This window comes from Strongyloides ratti (assembly GCF_001040885.1).
Source record: "Strongyloides ratti genome assembly S_ratti_ED321, chromosome : X".
Classification (NCBI taxonomy): Eukaryota; Metazoa; Nematoda; class Chromadorea; order Rhabditida; family Strongyloididae; genus Strongyloides; species Strongyloides ratti.
In genome coordinates, this window is record NC_037309.1 from 1511735 (window position 1) to 1532797 (window position 21063).

Genomic DNA, 21063 nt, shown 5'->3' on the forward strand with positions numbered 1-21063 from the left:
ATTTAATACAATTAAAGGCATGTGTAGTATATTTTTAGCATTATTTTATAGATTTAAAAATATCTTGGTTAAAAATATATTTTTTTTCTTTTCAACTTTAAATAAAATTGTATTTATAAGAAAATTAAATATAACATTTTTTTTTTAAATAAAATTTTCAATTAATAAAATATATTAATAATATTTATATAATATTATACAGAAAAAAAAAATGTTTTAAACAATATTTAATATTTATATAAATTTTTTATATACAACAAATATTTTTTTTCATTTAATGATGATATATTTACATGCGCTCATATCAATCATAATTAATATTAAAGCAACAAGTAATCCATTAAGAATTTGTCTACTAATGGTTTTTATTTTTCTTGAGATGCATTTTTGACCTTTAATCAAAAACATATTGCAGATTTAGAATAATGCCATTTATTGAATAGAAAAATGACTGCTTCAATATATTAAAATGGTAAAATAAAAGACACTTATAAGGTCCTTAATCATTGATATTAAGAATATAATACAAAAGATGGCAGAAGGACAAAAAGACGATTGTTAAAGATGTTTTAAGCATTCTTTTTAACTATCATTTTTATATTAAATCATTTATCTTTTTTTTTTAGAAATTTTATCTATATTATACTAACCTTGTTCAATGTAATATAGTTATTATTATTAAAATTAAATAATAATGAAAATTATGTTATTCTATATATTGTATATTTTTATTTAATAATAAAATAAAAAAAAAACAGTTGTTTATTAAGATATTTAATTGTAAAACATAAATTAATACTACTTTTTAATTTTTCTAGTAATAATTAATTAATATTGTAAATGTATCAGAACAAGTACTTTTAATGATATCATTTATCATTCTTAATAGATAAAAGGTGATCTTCTTCTTGTTTAAAATTATTACATTTTTATGTATTTAATTTTTTAAGACAATTCATCAATTAAATGTTACAATTCTTTTATTTACAGTTTATTGTAAAAAGAACGGCAAACTTTTGTGATAATATAAGTAATAGTAGTTAAAATTAATTATATTGTTGTGAGGTAATTAATGTTCATACACTAAAATATATATAAATATATTTTAAAATCATTTCATCAATCAAAATATTTATTCTTTTTCTACATAATAAGCATTCTTAAGACAACCTTTTCAACTTTGTTAATAAAATATCATATATTTAATAGGAATAAATTTTATTATAATATTTAATATATTATATTTCGATTATTTTATATAAAATAATCAAACATTTTTCTTTTTATTATTATTACTATATATACATTTATATATTAGAAAATGTTCCATAAATTTAATAATAATAGTGATAATAATATTTAACATGAAACTTTTAATATTTATTACTATTGAAAAAGTTAATATATTAAATATAAGAATATTGTTTATCTGAAGAATATATTAAAATACTAACTTTTAAAAAGTGTTATTTAAATTCTTTTAAATATTTTTATCTATCATATTAATAATAATAATAATAATAAGGATGAACATTTAAATTGTTTATCAATAACTTATTCATTTATATCAAATATTTATAAAAACCTTTTTATAATATTAATCTTATAAATCTAGATATTATATTTATTTATTATCAAATCTTCATCAAACATTGAAAAATTTGAAAAATTTTTGTAAATTATGGATGTGAAGAATATAATCTTAGTTCATTTTAAGATTGAAATATGATAAAATATTACATTTTGACAGTTTTTACATACCCTATATACAATATCATTTTATTCTTTTAAGATATCTTGAAATATTAACTCATTTAACACATGCTGCCATTAACTATATTTTTCCACTAACTGCTTTTAAAGTGGATATAAAGAGATGTATTTACAATAATATATATAAATCTATTAATTATCAGAGTATTGAAAATACAATAGCTTAATATAGAATAAAAATTGTTCTTGACAGCACCATACAGCATTTTTTGATTGATCATTCTATTACTTACAATTATTATTATTACTAGGTTAATCATCAATTTATCTATCTTATTCATACAATTTTTTTTTATTCTTTATTTCTATTGTCTTTAAATTATACAATAATATGATTCAATAAACATTTATTAAACTTTGATTTTAAATGTTAAAAACTTTTTAATTTTTATAAATATAAATTTATTTCTTTTTTTAATCATGTTTAATAAGTTAATTTAATAGATATTTAATAAAAAAAAAAGAAAATGTTCTACAAATATTTGATAAAAAGAAAAAAAAATCTTTTTTTTTTCTAACAATAAACTTTTTACACTTAATATTATAAAAAATAATATATGCATTTACCATAATTATTTTTTTTTATATATATAATCAATTGTATTTTATATATTTGTTTAACAATAAACATTGCTATAAACATTCTCATTCAATTTATATTATCATTTTATAAGAGATTTAATTATAAATTTATAGTTATTATTTTATAACCAAAAAAAAAGAAAGATATCTAAACTTGTTAAAATTTTTATAATATAATTTATTGAAACTTTTATTCTTTTAATATTTAGTTTATAATATATATGTATATATCAAAAGTGATATTTATGTATGAATATTATAGATAATTATTAATAAGTAGTTTAAAAATAAAATAAGTTAACATTCTTTTAGAAGATAATAGTTTATACTGCTTATTAGATACTTTAATTAGATTACTTTAATATATTTACCTTGTTAGTAGATACTTTAACTATAAATATATATATTTTATTTTCTTTAACAATTTATATATTTTTGTATTACTTATTATTATAAATATAAATATATTTATTAATGTTTTTCAAATGTTAAATAAACTTTAACTTAATATAAATATAATACAATAATTACTAATTTAACTAAAAGTTATAATTATTATTTAATGATAAAAGAAAATTAATTATTTAAAATAGAACTGTCTTTAAAATTTAATTTTGTATAAATTAAAATCTATCATAAAATAAAAATCTTTTTATGAGTAGTTGTAAAGTATGGTAATAATTTTTGTTGTTTTCTTATAATAACCATCATTCATTATTTTTGCTTACCATTTTCTTTTAATAAAAATTTAATTTTTATATATAGGACAAAAGTTTTATAATATAAGTATGCTTTTATACTTGACATTATATACTTCTTTTATCTACATTTATTAATCTTTCAATATCTTTTTAATTCACCATTTTCTATCAATCTCTGTAACACTGAACTCCAAGTACCACATTTGGCAATGAGTTATCTAGAATATTTAAAAGATGAATATAGAAAAGAAAAGTTAAACCCTAAAGTCTTTTTGATGATTTTCTACCGACATTGTCTATAACGTCTATTTTATAAATATTACTTTTATATCCTTTTTAAGAATCAGATGATAGGAAAAATGAAATAAGTATATTTTAATTTTTCATATATTAAATATTTATTATTTTATGGAATAATTTTGATGTATTAAAGTAATAACTATCATCAAAAATTATATATTAATTACAGGAAATTTTAAATTAATATTAATCATTTTCATTTTTTTTTTATTCTTCCAATAAATTAAAGATAAAAAAAATTATATTATTCTTAGTATCTTTTTTTTATTTGCTTTTAATTTTACTATCCTATATTCCATTTATTTTATATTTTTAAACCTTAAATTAACAAAAAAACATTTTCTATAATTTGAGATAAATTAAAAGCATATATATAAATATATTCTCTTTTGTGTAGTTTTTTTATTTTAACCTATTCATTGGTTTTACTCATTTATACTAAAATTTACATGTTTAAAAATAAATATATACATGTATTTTTTTTTATACAAAGAATATTTTTTAAATAAATCATTTTTTATATATATTGTGATTTAAAAGAAAACAATCTTTTTAGCGATCTACTATGTATGCTTATCTTTCTGTCACTTATCATTTATTTAATTTATACAAAAATTAAAAGAAAAAATATTAATTGATGAGAATGATTTAGTATTAAAAAAAATTTTGACATATTAATTATTTGTTTAGTAATGATATCAAAATATTTTATACCTATTTAACTATCATATATACAACTTTTTAAAAACATATTTAATAAAAAAAAACATTTTTTTTTTGTTATCTTTTAAAATATTTTATTTCTTTTTTATATATTCATTTATATTTATAAATGCTAGTTATTTTATAAAAATAAAAAAAAAGTAAACTACCTCCATTTTGGATCACTTTTTAACAATCTTATGAAAAATGTAAATATTCTCCTTTACAACCTCACTACATTTTACGATCTCATTATACTTAGCCAAAACTTTTTCTCTAGTAATGTTTTAAAAAGTTGTTATCTATACTATTTCTCACATATATACCCTTAAATATATATTTGCATACCTTATATTTTATCAATTCAATCATTTTTCTCCTCAAATTAATAATCACATTAACATACATAAGCATATTATCATGCCATAATCTATCAATTATCTATGATTTATGTTATATTTATTTATTTTATTGCCTGCTAACTTTTTAATTATAATTAGTTTTATAATTCTATTACTTATTGAGTTCATGGTTATGAAAATGAAATGTTATAATTAATACAATATAATAATGTATATTAATTTTTTTTTTATTTATATTTATATTTTTATTATTATTATTATTATTATTTTCTTATAGTAAGTTGCTATATTAAAATAACACACACCAGACATTATTAATTGTTGTCTCTGTTTTAGATTGTTAAATAGTACAAATAAAAAGAATATTATTGTACACTTTATAAGATATTTTATTGATAAAAGTTTATTTTAAAAGTGATATATTCAATCAATTGTTTTTCTTATTTTGATTTGACATTTCCATACATAGATATTATTTCTTTTTATTATCTTTCGAGATCAACATTTTAATATATAGATTGAAATGATATATGATAGAATATAGTTTTAATAAATAGACTTTTAGTTTATTCTCACTAAATGTGATAATGATGTCCTTGGTATAATAAAAGTTTATTTTTTTTTAATTTTATTTATAACAAAAGTGGCATATATGTATATATGTATAGATTTAAAATGTTTTTACCTTTTTATTATTAAATTATTAATTATTAATATAATAAAATTTTTATCAAATACTAAAATTTAATATAGTTAGTTAAAATAGTTCATGCAAATATTAATCATTACCACAAAAATCATTCATCCAAATCTTTTTGTTCCGTATATATTTATATAAATATATCTTGAAAAGTAAAAATTTTTAATTTTAAATTTTGAATAACTTTTAACTATAATATTACTTTATAAGTATAATACTATAAAAATACAATATTAAAATTAATATACCTTTGTTGATGATAATAAATTATATATTAAAATTAGCTTTTTAACTTAAAAATTTATGAAAGAACAATTATTTATGTGTACTTTTTATTATATTGGTATATCTAAGTAACGGCTATTGTTTTATCTCATAAATCTTTCTTACTATTATTTTTAAAATTTTTGTAAAGAAATAATTATAAATGAAAATATATATCTTTTTAACTATTTTTGGTTATAATATTCTTTAACTAAACTGTCTTTTTAACTACATTATATAAATATATTGTTATTACAAATTTATAACATTTTTTGATCTTTTTTAACTTTGACATATGTTAATGTATATCTCAAGTGACTCATGATTATTTTTTATTTATAATAAACTTGTCAAAAAAAATTAGTAATATTTATAGAGATATATTTATATATATATTTTAACTATCAATAGTACAAATATATCTAAATATATATATATATATTTACTTAACTTTTTATTTATTATAATATTATAATAAATAAAGTTAAAAATATTTTCTTATATAATTATGCATCCGTATAATGATACCATACAAATAAATAATTATAAGAAGACTTGTTTATTTTTCAAAATCATCACATGAATTATTTTATTATTTAATATTATTTATCTTTTGATATTAATAATATAATATTCATTATAAAAAAATTTTAAATTATAAATAATTATTTGATTAATAATTACTGTTGAATCAAATAATAATAATTTATATATATTCAATGATATGATAATTTATAAATGATGCCATTAATGTGACATTTTAAAAAGTTACTATAATTCTATATTCATTTTTTTTTTATCATCCATATTCTTTCTAGAATATTATATTACAATGTATTCTTTTAACTTTTTATTTGAAAATTTAAAAATTAATGTTTATATTAACTTGTAGTGATGTTAAAAATTTTAATAAAAATGTATTAATATATATCAATGTATTATTTATCACTATAATCTTTTAAGACCCATCTTTTTTAGTGTCTATTTATATTCTCTATAGAAAGATTTTGACTTTTAAAAATTATACAATAAAGTATTTTATTTTTAAAAAGTATAAGAAAATGCCATTACTTAAGAATCATTATCATTGTAAATATCAATCTCAATAATATTATGTCTATATTTAAAATACAATTTTTACTACCAATACTATTATATAACTAAAAATTATATATTTTTCAAATTTTACTTCATTACAAAAACTTTTTGGTGACTTGTTGTTACAAAAAAGATAAAATAATCTCATAGGAATAGTAAATAGATGCCAGATTGTAATTGTAAAACATATTTAATTTTCTACTATATAATAATAAAAGTACGTTATATATTTAGTAGACAAGTAAAAAGGAACAACCAAAAAAAAAATTAAAATAAAGTTAATTTATTTTTTTTTATTAAATTTTATACAACCAAATACTTTTACCCCAAATTTGTAGTTAAAATAAATTTTATTTATAAATTTAAACATTTTTCTTTTATTTTTTTATATTTAGTTAGTGTTATTTTTATTTTTATTAAGTTAATTAAATAGAACATCTTGCCTAATAAAAATAGTCTAATTTTCTAATAATATAACAAACTTTTAATTAATTATTTCAAGATGCTAATATATAAATAAATAATTTTCAATGGATAAATATAATGTGATTTTTTATATTACTATTTAGATTATCAACAAGATAGCTCTTGTTAAGACTCAAGAACACTTGTTAATTAAATATATCTGTTGTTGTCTCTTTTTTTTTTTTTCTCTCCAAAACTTTAACTTCAACTTTTTCTTTTTCTTTATTCAAATATAAATATAACGTGTATAAAATATTAAGCAAAAATTAAAATTCATAATCAAAAGTCACTTGAAATTTAAAATTTTTTTTCTTTGATATTATCTTCAAATATCTATTGTTAAGAGATTTAAATATGTACTTTTTATTGACTACCACAATGAAAATATTTTAATTAGTAACATAAGTTTTAGATAAATTAATTTAAATATATATGTTTTTTAATTATTATCATTGTATATTTCTGAATATTACTTTATGTTTTTAATATAAGCACTTTATATTCGAATGTTAGGTCAAAATTTATTGGTTTTGCCTTATTAAAATGTAATGTTAACCTAAATTTTATCTAATTATCATATACATATGATAATAAACTGTAAAGTTTAGCTTAGTTTATTGAAATATATATAACTTTTTTTTTATTATTAAATATTTATTCTTTTTTCCTAAACTTTATTTTTTTTTCATATAAAGTTTTATTTTTTTATTTATAAAAAAGAACATTTTTTTTTTATTATTTTCTTTAAAATGTTATTTTTATTTAGTTATTTTTATGTCATTTAATAAAATACTGTAATAAAAATTGATATTAACAGTGCGCAATACCATAATATTCAATATGGCGACATTAAAATGATATTTAGATAATTGGATGACCAACCACAGGGTATTTTATAGGTAGATAAATGAAAAATAATTATAATAATGTTAAATTTATTTAACTTTTTAAAAAATACTTTATTTTTTCTAGTTATTCAATCATTCGTTACTCTATTTATATATGGTAAAAATCTATAAGCCATGAAACTGTTAAAAACTTGTCATTATTATATATATGTTTATATCCTGTATTTTATTTGACAAAAAAAAAAAGTAATAATTATTTATTTTAATGAGAAACGTTTAATGTTCAGTTGATGGCAACAAATATTATGACATTTTTTATACTATAAATATATCATTTTCCATTTCATTTAGTTATCATAATATTAGTGCAAATGAATAATAAAATTTTTAATACTTTTAAGAAATTTGTTATTTTAATTATCCTATACTTTTTTTTTTTGTTTCTTTTTGGCCAATGTATACATATACATATATATATATTAATAATATTTAAAAATATTATAAAATATTCATGTTTTAATTAAAAATTTTATTAATTTTATTTTGTTACAAAGTATAAAATTATTTTAATATCATGAAATTGATGAGTAATTTTATGTGTAATATGATATAATAAATTTTATATATTTTAACATTGGTAAATTAAACTATTTATCTATTTTATATATAACATTGAAAAATTTTTAAGTTTGATTAAATAAAAATAGGTTTAAATGGTAAAAATGATAAATAATAATATTTTCTATATGTAGTATTTATTTCCCAGAGGTTTTTAAGTATTCCTGAGATAAAAGATGACATATTTATTATTTCCATATCATATATATTTCTTGTGAACTTTATTAAGTATTAACAAATGTTTTCTATTATTCTAAATCTTTTACTTCCTTTTTCATGATTATTTTGTTATTTTTACTATCTAAAATAAATATTTTTAATTATTCTTTTATTTTTTCCTTATTTTATAAAATAAAAAAGAAAGCGATCGCGTTTATAAATATTGTTAATTGTACCTATTAGTTGATGTGATTAGAAGAAATTAATCATTAAATGTCCTTAGCATTTATGAAATGTAAACAGCTTGAATAGTAATTGGTTCTTTATAAATAAATTAAGATTGTTTAATTTGGATGATAGAAAAGAATAGGATAAGGTACCACAAAAGTAGGCTTAAATATTTTGCCATGTGGTTAAATGAATAAAAATGGTAATGTTATAAAAAGTACAATAGAAAATTAAAAGAGTTAAGAAGTAATATTAGCGTTTTAAATGTCTTATCCTTATAAAACATAATATGATTCTTTTTTATATTTTACCGCTTACAATAATTTATTTATTATAATGTTCTTTTTAACCCTTTATAATCTTTAATTAATTATTATTTTTAATTTATTTACCATTTTAGTTACTGGAAGTTTCTTTTTATATCTATTTGTATTATCTTTAATTATTTTTTTTTATTGTCATGCCGAAGACAGGAGAAGGTATTCATTTAGATAATAATAATATAAATGATACTTCTTATACTTATAAAAAAAATACCTTTTCTGAAGAAGATAAAAATGTTACTAATTCATCAGGAAGTTCAATTGAAAATAATAGTCCTGAAGTCGATGAAACATTGATTGGTGGTATTGAAAGAAATTCATTTTCATCGATAAGTATATTATCAGAAGAAGATGCATATGATGAAATTTTTGAGGATGATCTATTACCATTAGAACAATTAGCACCATACCTTGCACATCTTGAGTAAGTTTATAATATTTATAAATAGTCTTTTTTAATTATGTTAAAATATTTTATTTTTATTATAATATTTATATAATTAAAATTTTATTAGTAATAACAAAAGAATAATTTCATTTTATTATTTTAAAAGTAAAACATTTAATTAATTTGAATTTGCTTTTAATATAATCATTTTTACACACTATTTCATAACATAAACATAAATTATTCTAAAATAACTAAAAGCTTTTTATTATCAAAGAAAAATTAAAAAAAAATACATTTTTATTTTAATGTTTGTACTGTTCTACATAAACAATAAATATAATATAAGTAAACTACATCATTCATTTATTAGTTGATAGTGTTAAAATGAAAAAGTGAACAAAAGATATTAATCTTTATATCATTTATGTTATAATCTTCAACTACCTATAAATCAAAATCATTTAGAAATCTTAATAGTAAAAAAACCGCCTTGATCAAATAATGACTCTCAAAGTAAAATATTACATAATAATGTTATTTTCAAATCTTATTCATTTATCTCGTGGTTTAACATAAAAATGTGTTGTGTTTGAAAAAAATAAGTAACAGGTAGTTTAATTGTATTTGTTTTATTAGTATCTATTCACACATCTTATTTTTCTTTTTATCATTATTAGTTAGAAATAATTCGTATGAATGTTAGGTAATAATCGTAATATTAGTGAATCAACATAAAAAAAAAGATACAAATTTTATTATTTTTAATATTATAATATATATTGTTATTTATTTATTTATTTTTCATGTTTTTTAGATCACAACATTACTATAGAGTGGAAGAAACAGATGATTTAATAATAATGGATGATCAAGGAGATGTTATATACGAGGTAATAATAATTGTTAAAGTTTTTTTTTTATAGTATTTGATAAAAATAATTAGTATTTTTTTTTTGTTGAATGAATGATTTTATATTACTTTTTTAATGTTATAGGAAGTTGTTTTAATAAGATCAACATTAAATCAACGTTTAGGTTTAACATTATGTTATCAACATAATGATTACCTTAATCAAGATGCTATTTATATAAATGAAATTGAAAAAAATAGTGTTGCTGGAAATTGTAAGAAAATTCAAATTGGTGATCAAATTATTCAGGTAATAATATTTTATTAAAATTATTTAAAATTATTAAAACGATAAATCATATTTATTAAGTATATATAACAAATTAACTAATCATTAAAGTATCATTATTTTTGTTACATTATTAACATTAAACTTTTAATATCAAATAATATAATAATTAATTGATATTAAAAATTTACTTTACTTTTAGTATAGAAATAATCTCTTCATTAATTTTTATAATATATTTATAATATTTAAAAATGTGTTCTTTTATGTTAGGGGAGAAGCAATTGACATTTTAGATGATGAATGATTTTTGATAGAAAAGATTGATTACACAAAAATTAATAGATCCATATTTCACTTTATTTTAAAAATTGTTGATATTAAACATCAAGCTTAACAAAGTCTCTTCTTATATATAAATAAAATAAAAGTTTAAACATATTTATCTTAAAATGATAGAAAATTTGATATTTTTACATTTCCATAATCATTTTACTTTCAACTTTTTGGATTATTAAAATATATATAAATATCTATATATAATATAAAAATAGTTTTATTAACATTAGTAATATTATATAATAAAGTTAAAAATAAAAAGTATAACTTTTAGCACAATACAAAATAATTTTTTTTTATTTTCAAAATTTTTCTAATAAACAATGGTAAATGTGGATAAAAATATTTATCTTAATACATTTTTTTAACACCTACTTGATAACTAAAAACACTTTTATGATGAATATAACGACGTTGTAAAAAATTGTTACAAGAAGCATTATATAAGTTAATATTTTTTTACCTATTTTTAATATATCATAATGAGGATCACTACGACAGATGTTGTAGTTTGTTTACTAGAATATTATTGTTTTGTTATAGAATGTTATATATTTAATTATTTTTATTATATTTTATCTAAATGAGAAACATTATAAAAAAGATATATATATATATATTTTTTTTTACCATTAAAAAATTATTTATAGGTAAATGGTATAAATGTTCGTTCAAGAGCACAAGCAATGAATGAATTTTCAAAACAAAATTTACAAGTTACAATGCTTTTAGCAAGATCATTTAATGTAAGTATAATATAAAATAATTTATTATTTATTATTTAAAATATAATTTCTTTATTATAGATGGATTTAAATAATTCTGATAATATTCATCAAATTGAAGGACGTCCAGGAGATGAAACAATTAAAGATAAACCAAAAAAAATGTTTTCAAAAAATCGTTGTTTTAATAGAAATCATTCTAATCTTAGTCCATTACCAGAACAATCAGTATCATTAGAATGTGATATTGATGATGAATTATTAACTGATCAAAATTCTAATAATTCAGTTTTAGAAAAAGATTCTGGATTATCAAGAGGAACTGACTCTGATCCTGATATTTATACAGTTCCATATGATAATTTAGAAAAAGTTAATAATATAACAAAAGTATCACCTCCATCAATAACATCAATGCCACAATTAAAAAGAAATAATAAAATAAATTCATCATTAACTAGTACAACAAAATTTGAAAAAAATTTGGAGGAAGAACTTAAAAATTTACATTTAGAAATGGAATTAATTAAAAAAGATTGTGATAATCTTATCACAATGAGTTCAACATTTATTCCACCTAAAAAAATGCCAAAAAATAATATAAATAAAAATTTAATATCTGGTATTATTAAATCTCCAATACTTCAACGTCCTTTACCAACACCAGTCGGTATTTTAAATAAAACACATTTAATTGGAAATTCTTCTCTGCCAAATTCTCCAATATTAAGCGTGCGCAATGGCGGAAAAAAATATCCACATTTCGCAAATATTATTGAAGAAACATCTAGTGCTTATAATACAGGTAATGATAGCTGTAGAAGTACTCCTAACAAAAATGATCAAATTAATTTTATTGACACTACTTTGCAACATATAAATTCATTAAATAAGCATCAACTTTTAGCGGGAGATAGTGCTGCAACTATGGGTCCATTTTTAAATTCAAAAATTGGAAATCAATCAAAATCAGTTCTTCTTAAATCATCTCAATTATGTAAAAATCAATTTATAGAAAATCAACGTCTTACTAAATCACAAAAAGAAGTTCACTTTAATGATAATCCATCAATTATAATACATAAAAATATTGATAATAATAAAAAGGAGGAAGGAACTTATCATACTGTAAAAAATCATTCCAAATTTAGATTACCTAAATATACAATAAAAAATCAAATTTTTATTCCTAAACCAATAAAAAGTAGTACATTAAAAAAAACAAAAGATTCAATAAAATATCGTCCTGGAGAGACAACATATGCAAGACCAGAAGATTTGGAAGAAACAATAAAACTTCAACAACAAGCTTTAAGAAAAGCAATGGCAAATAAAGAAGAAATTCATTGTTCAAGTAGTTTACCATCTAGTCCTATTATTTCACATTCTAAAACATCAGATAAAACATTAAAATATGCAACACAAAAACAATCAAATTTATTATCATTGGCACAAAAAGTTAAATCATCACAAACAGCTGACCCTATTAATTATGAATGGAAAGTTAAAAGACGTTCTGATGGTAGTCGTTACATAATTAGAAGACCTTTACGTACTCATCAAATACGTGCTCAACGTGAAGAACAATTAAATAAAGAAAGAACAGGAGTAAGCACTGATGATGATGCTGCTAGTGAAATGAAATTAGGCAAATTTTGGACCAGAGAAGAACGTAAAAAACATTTAGAAAAAGCTAAAGCATATAAACAACGTCAATTGCAAAAATTAATTGATCAGGAAAAAAATGTTCCAGATCAGATGATTGTAAATTTATCAAATAAAAAGATGATGAAAAAGAAAGGACAACAAGTATATGATAAATTTGTAACAATTCAAGAATTTTTAACTCATGGATCACGAGACCCTAATTGCCCGGTTATCGAAGGAGTTCTTAGTGTCACAACAGTATAAGAATTTACCATTATTATACTTATAATCAATTTATTTTTAATTTAAAAAAAAAAAAAGGTTTCTTCGGTGAATTAGACGCATATTCAATACATAAACCATAAAAATCTATATATTTTAATTTTTTAAAATAGAAAATCAAAACTTTTATTATAACATTTTTTACCATTATATCCATTATTTTATATTGAAATGTTGGTTGAAAAAATCTATTCGATGTCGATTTATTAAATAATAAAAAATAAACAAATCAATAATAAAATTTAATATATATTTTATTATCATTAAATTTGATTTTATAGTTTGAATTATGTATCAATTTAAAGATAAAACATGTTGTTTTCTTGAATCAAATTCATTCATAAAATGCAATTTTATTTTATATAATTATTCCAAAGAATAAGTAAATTAATTCACTATAGAAAAAAATATATTTTTTTAATATATAAATACATATCAAAATTAATCGTTTTATCACTCTTAGTGTTAAGATTTTTTGTTTTAATAAAAATGTTTTATATTAGAATTTAAATAATAATAAATTCTTTATGACAAATCATAAAATAACACCTCTTTAATTTTTAATAATTCTTTAAAAATTAACTATCAATAAAAACGATTAAATATTATTTATTTATGGGCACCTATTTATTGCACTAATCTTTAATTAAATTTAGTTGAAATTCATAAATTGAATATAATTTATATATATGATTATAATGGTTTTTTCTAAATGAATAATTAAAATATAAAAATGAATCATACAAAATCATTCTAAAAATTTATTTCCTTTTTATTAAAATAATTTATATTTATTTTTTAAGATACCTTTAATTGCCAAAGAAAATATTGCTTATATAATCAACAGGACTATTAAAAGTTTTGAAAATAAAAATTTTTTTGTTTAAAGTAATTATCTATATATAATTTTGTTAAAACTAATAACTGTTAGCATGTATACTTTAAAACTTAGATATCTTTTTTTAATTTTTAAAAAAAAATTTTTAAACAATGAAAAATACTTTTTTCAATCATTGTCAATTTATTAAAATATAATTTTTGTTTTAATTTTTTTTTCCTATTACTTTATTTTAACTTTTCTAAAAATTTGGTTTAAAAATATAACATTTTTTAAAACATTTTTTGTTTTACTTTTTTGTGTAGGAGTTTAAATATTAGTTAAAATTAAATAAAATATTGAAATATTTTGTTTTAAAAAATTATTTATAACTATAGATTTTAAAATTGTACATATTTAAAATGATATAAATATTTATATATTTTTTAAACTTGAATCTTAATAAAAAAATTACCTTTTTTATATATATTTTAAAATATATTATATTTATAATATTGATAAAATATAATATATTTTCTTAAAACATTTTCTTATAATTATAAGAAGACAGAGAAGTAGAGTTATTAACTGTAATTTTTATAGCACTATACAATTTTATCTGAATACAAATAGGACTGATATTATTTTATTGTAAAATTTACTTTTGTAATTAATTATAATATAATTTTTTTTATCAAAATGAACATTTTTTAATAAAAAGAAATTAAAGACAAAGATTAATCATTTATAAAATATTTTTTTTTGTAACAATTAAATATAATATCAATCTTATTAACAATTATGTAATATAAAAAAAATTTTTCAATGATTAATTTTGTAATATATGATTAATAATTAGTATGATGTACTTCGTTATTAAAAAGTTATACAAAACTATTTTTTAGAATGTTTTTTATCATTTTTTTGATAGGAATAATCAAAATTTCTTTAATTCGATCATTTAATACATCTTATATAGAAGAGGAAGCTCAAATTATTTCCAGAGCATGTGGTGCTCTATACAATGAAAAATTATTTAAAAAATGTTATGAAGAAGATGAATATATTAGCAGTAAATTAAAATTACTTAGTGTAGTTGAAAAAAAGAAAACATTTTTTATAGATCATTTTATTACACCAATATTAGAATTTAAACATGATAATAAAACATTACTTGTCTTAAATCGTCAAACTACTAATAATTTTCAATTAATTAAACAAATAATATCTGGCTTTACACCAATGACATCATACAAAAATAATATGAAAATTAATAGTTATCATAAATCCAATTATAATCATACATATCAGGAAATGTTTAATCAAATAAAGAAATTAAATATAACGGGTCAGTATAAAAATATTATTTTTGGTGGTTTTTCACTTGGTGGTGGATTGTCAATAATAATGGCATTGAAGTATGCATTAAAAACAAATATATCACCAAATAATATTAAAGTTTATACACTTGGTTCACCTAGAACAGGAAGTTATTCTTTTTCAAAATATTACAATGAATATGTACCATATACATATCGTATTGTTGTTAGAAATGACGTAGTAACATCTTTTCCAAAATGTAATGGAAATAGTCTTTACAATATATGTGAAGATGATTCTAATACATTTTTTAATTATTATTATCATGTTGGAACGGAGGTATTTTATCCTTATGGTACTAGTAATGGAATTTATATTATTTGTGATAAACATATAGAAGATGACCAATGTTCTCGAAAATTTAATACTATATTCCGTATTATAAATGTTTTATTGAATAGAGATTATTATAAAAATGTACATAAATCTTATTTTAAAATTAAAAAAACATCTGATGATACATTTAATAATATTTGTTATTAAATAAACATAATTATATGTATCTTTTCAACTATTTTTTTTTAAATTTAGTTTTACAATAAATAATTATTATTATTAGTTTTTTTTAGAATAATTAAATTAATGTTTACACAATTATATAAATTAAAATATTGAACAGTTGTTTGAATTATTTAATGACTTTATTGACCTTCTCTTCAATTATATTACTAATTATCTTAAATAACAGCTGCCATTTATGAAGATATGTCTAAACATTAGTGTAAATTGGAGCCTTTTTATTGCCACATTAATGTCAATATAAATATATAATTTTCTAAAAAATTTACTTTAAAAGTAAATATTCTTTAAAATTAACTATTCTTTTCTATTTTAACAGAATAAGCATACCATTTCTTTTTATCATTTTTATAACTTTTTATATAATAGTATAATTTTTATATATATATATATTATATATTAATTTAAAAATATTTACACATTTTTACACTAAAAATTTTTTACACCATTTTAATTTATTTATTTTGTAATATTAAATTTGTTTTTATAAAAAAAAAAATTGTATGAATTATTTAAAAATGTTTTCATTATATATACATATATATTATTTTTTTTTAAACATTTAAGTGTCTTAATTCCAATTTTATAGATGAACAAGCAAAGATAATTTTTAAAAAGTAAAAAAGAAAGTTCTTTTTTTTTTTTTTTGATTAAATAAAAATGATTATACGATCGAGAAAATTATTCTTGATTTTTATATTTTTTATATTTATATTTTTTGTATATTTACAATTCAAAACAGGTGCAGAGTATGACAAATTAAATACCTTTAAAGAGATTGAAAAGAAGTATCATTCAAGAAATGTTAATTTAGAAGAAAAAAATACATGTCTAACTAAAACAATTTCTTGTGACATTAATTTTAAAAAAAAAGTAAAATGTTATAAAGATGAAAGTGATGTTTACATTCCATTTAAACAAGTAATCAAAAAACAATTTGATGTTAGTGGAAAATTAAATCAAGGTAAGATTATAAATATATTTTAGTTTAAAAAAAAAATTTATATTATTTTTTTATTATTTAGATATTTTTGAATGGACAACATCATATGCTAAAGTAAAAGTACCTGATAAAGGAGAATATAATACAACAGGAACTTTTGGGCATTTTGCTTCATATAAAGTTGAAAAAAGGAGCCGTGTTAAATGTATAAGTGGTGAGGAAAATGTTCCAATGTCAATACAATGGGATAGTAAACCATATTATTATGTTATACAAATATGCCAATATGCTCTTCAACATTATAGTGTATACATGGGTTATGATAAAAAACCAGAAAAATTAATTAGTCAACCATATTTTATATATTCTAGAAATTCAGTTATAACAATAAAAGAAGATTTTAATCAATCAGTATTAAAATGTGAATCTGAGGAAGGATCTGCATTTTTTAATCTTCGTAGAGATCCAATTTTATCAGTATTATCATTTATATGGAAACCAGATAATGATAAACAATATTTTTCAGTTGTAGCAAAAGAAAATAGATTTAATATGACAGCAATTGTATATTATATCTTTGGTAATGATGATCGTTGTGTTTGGGTTAAAGAAAATTCTAATATAGAAATATATTATACACTTGGAAATTTTGAAAAAAAAGAATATCATATTTTGAGAGATATTTTAGTTGATGTTTATAAAGGTTTATTACTTACAAATAAAAAAAATTCAATTACACAAAATCCATTTAAAATTGGTGATGTAACAGTAGTAAAATTAACATTACATTTTAAAGAACCTGGTATTCAATCAATTTCAAATACTGTTAATCAATCTTCTACTGCAGAAATGGAGATGTTCATGAAAGCAGCTGATTGGTTAGTTAAAAATCAAGAAGAAGATGGTGGATGGAACGTTTCTGTTTCAAGATCAATAGCTGATAATAAGTTACTACTTCAATCTGGATGGAGAAGTGCAATGGGACAAGGTCATGCTCTAAGTGTTTTATCTCGAGCATATAATTTTTCTAATGGTAATAAACAATATTTTGAAACAGGTCTTAAATCATTAAACTTATTTAAAAAAAATGCATTACAAAATGGTGTTACAAATAATTTTTTTGGTTTTAAATGGTATGAAGAATATCCTACAACACCAGGAACATTTGTTTTAAATGGATTTTTATATTCACTTATTGGATTGTATGATTTTTCAAAAATTAAATTACCCGGAAATGATGCAGAAATTCTTTTTAATGATGGTATAAAATCATTGAAGGCATTATTACCATTATATGATACGGGAAGTGGTTCATTATATGATTTAAGGCATGTTGGTATTGGAACAGCACCAAATTTAGCTAGATGGGATTATCATGCTGTTCATGTTTATCTATTAAAATGGATTTGTAATATAATAAAAGATTGTGATGATATTGATACAGTTGCTAATAGATGGATAGCTTACTCAAATGGTATTCGTGCAAAACATAACTAATTGTGAATACTTATTTATTTTTTCAAATCTTTCTACTTAATTATTTTACTAATCTTTAAAAGTATTTATATATAAATGTCCTAAAATAGATTTATGATATTTTTTTTTATTTGTATATTGATATGTATTTTTTTAAAAAGATTTTTAATGTATTGATATATCATTTCAATTGTTTGCAAAAAAAAAAAATATATACAAGACATAATTTATAATACATTTATTTAACAAATATACAATTTATAACTTTTTTTCATCACTTTTGTTAATTAATTTAATATATTTTCACTAAATTAGGGTATTAGTAAAATTGTTTTCTACTATAATATAGGAAGACAATTAAAACACGTTTTATATAAAGTTAATTTTAAAAGAAGGTTAAAATATGATAACAATTCATGCTACATAATTATATTTACTATCATTTAACAATTGATTGTATGAAAACTTAATTCTTTTATATATTTTTCATACATTATAAGAATAAAAAAAGTGGTATTTAAAAAAATTTCCAAATAAACAAATGTTTAAAAGACATTTATTTTAAAGAATTATTAATATTTTTTACAAAAAAAACTTTAATAAATTTAATGATATATTAAAGTTTTCAATTTTTATGTTATGTATCATCTATTAAAATATCTATTTTTTATTTAAATAATTTTTTACACAAAAAAAGTTTAGTAAAAAATTTTTAATATTATAGAAAAAATGAAAAATTTACCTGTGTCTAATCATTTAATATTTGCAACTATAATAGCATTATTAGGTGGTTCATTTCAATTTGGATATCATATTGGTTGTATTAATCCATCTGCTTCTGTAAGTAATTCAAAAATATGTAAATAAAAATAAATTTTTTTAGATAATTCAAGGATGGTTTAATGAAAGTTATTATAGTTTACATGGAGAATATTTAGATTATCAAAAATTAGATTTTTTTTGGGCAATAACAGTAAGTATTTTTGCTATTGGTGGTATGATTGGTGGATTAACAACTGGTCTGGTTGCTGAAAAATTTGGTAGAAAAGTATCTTTACATTATAATAATATAATAATTGTTATTGCAACAATTTTTATGGTATTATCCAAATATCTTAACATATTTTATTTCTTAATTATTGGAAGATTTTTGATAGGTTTAGGATGTGGATTAATATCAGGATTAGTTCCATTATATCTTACTGAAATATCACCAACAAAATATCGTGGAGTTTTAGGAAGTTTACCACAATTATTTATAGTAATTGGAATTTTATTTTCAACAATAATATGTTATAAAAATTTGTTAGGTACACCTGACTCATGGCAACACATATTTACATTTTCATTACTTCCTGCAGCAATTCAAATTATCTGTCTATTTTTTATTCATGAATCACCAAAATATTATTTAATAACAAAAAAAGATGAAGAAAAAGGGTATAAAGCATTAAAAAAATTTAGAATTAGTAGAGATATATCAACTGAAGTTGATGAAATAATTAATGAAAATATTAATCATAATGTTGATGAAAAAAATATTACATTTAGAGATATGATATTACCACCATTACGATGGCCTTTAATAATTGCAATTATGATGATGCTTTCACAACAATTTTCTGGTATCAATGTTGCAATGTTCTATTCTACCAAAATATTTGAAAATGCTGGAATGAAAGGTGACACACCATATTTTGCAACACTGGCTATAAGCGTTATTAATTTATTAATGACAATTGTATCAATATGGCTTGTATGTTTTATTTTATTTTATAAATATTTTTTTTTTCCTAGGTTGACCACCCAAAATGTGGAAGAAGAATTTTACATTTAACAGGATTAACAGGGATGTTATTAACATCAATTGTTATTATGTTATCACTTGCAATGTCTCAAAGTGATGGAAATATTAAAAGTTTTGGACAATATTCTAGTATTTTTAGTATTGTATTTTTTGTTATTTTCTTTGCACTTGGTCCAGGTTCAATTCCATGGTTTTTTGTTACAGAAATATTTGATTCAAATGCTCGAGCACATGCTAGTTCTATTGCCTGTTTATGTAATTGGTTAGCTAGTTTTCTTGTTGGTGTAGCATTTTTACCATTAAATGTACGTTTATTTATATAATGACTTAATTAAAAATTTTCTAGAATTTCTTGGGACCATATTCATTTCTTATCTTTTCAATGTTTCTACTTATAAGTATTATTTTCACATATAAATATGTTCCAGAAACAAAAGGAAAAACAATATCAGAAATAAAAGAAAAGTTAGCTTAA

At 18.7% G+C, this 21063-nt stretch overlaps 4 protein-coding genes across 4 annotated transcripts; all 4 read left to right on the plus strand.

Annotated features, from left to right (window-relative positions):
* Positions 1 to 9260: 9260 nt before the first annotated feature.
* SRAE_X000032000 (Slo-interacting protein 1) lies at positions 9261 to 13628 on the plus strand (the record flags this gene model as incomplete). The annotated part of the gene is made up of 5 exons (XM_024644650.1): positions 9261 to 9547; positions 10329 to 10404; positions 10510 to 10674; positions 11643 to 11738; positions 11799 to 13628. 5 exons carry the CDS (start codon positions 9261 to 9263, stop codon positions 13626 to 13628), a joined length of 2454 nt encoding a protein of 817 aa, XP_024510188.1.
* Positions 13629 to 15369: 1741 nt separating this feature from the next.
* Positions 15370 to 16326, plus strand: SRAE_X000032100 (Lipase, class 3 family-containing protein; the record flags this gene model as incomplete). The annotated part of the gene is made up of 1 exon (XM_024644652.1): positions 15370 to 16326. One exon carries the CDS (start codon positions 15370 to 15372, stop codon positions 16324 to 16326), a length of 957 nt encoding a protein of 318 aa, XP_024510189.1.
* A 696-nt stretch (positions 16327 to 17022) lies between these two features.
* SRAE_X000032200 (D-glucuronyl C5-epimerase) lies at positions 17023 to 18802 on the plus strand (the record flags this gene model as incomplete). The annotated part of the gene is made up of 2 exons (XM_024644653.1): positions 17023 to 17326; positions 17388 to 18802. 2 exons carry the CDS (start codon positions 17023 to 17025, stop codon positions 18800 to 18802), a joined length of 1719 nt encoding a protein of 572 aa, XP_024510190.1.
* Positions 18803 to 19510: 708 nt separating this feature from the next.
* On the plus strand, positions 19511 to 21063 carry SRAE_X000032300 (Sugar/inositol transporter family and General substrate transporter family and Major facilitator superfamily domain, general substrate transporter and Major facilitator superfamily domain-containing protein; the record flags this gene model as incomplete). Its single annotated transcript, XM_024644654.1, has 4 exons — positions 19511 to 19621; positions 19665 to 20537; positions 20579 to 20893; positions 20935 to 21063. The coding sequence occupies 4 exons, from the start codon at positions 19511 to 19513 to the stop codon at positions 21061 to 21063; spliced, it is 1428 nt and encodes a 475-aa protein (XP_024510191.1).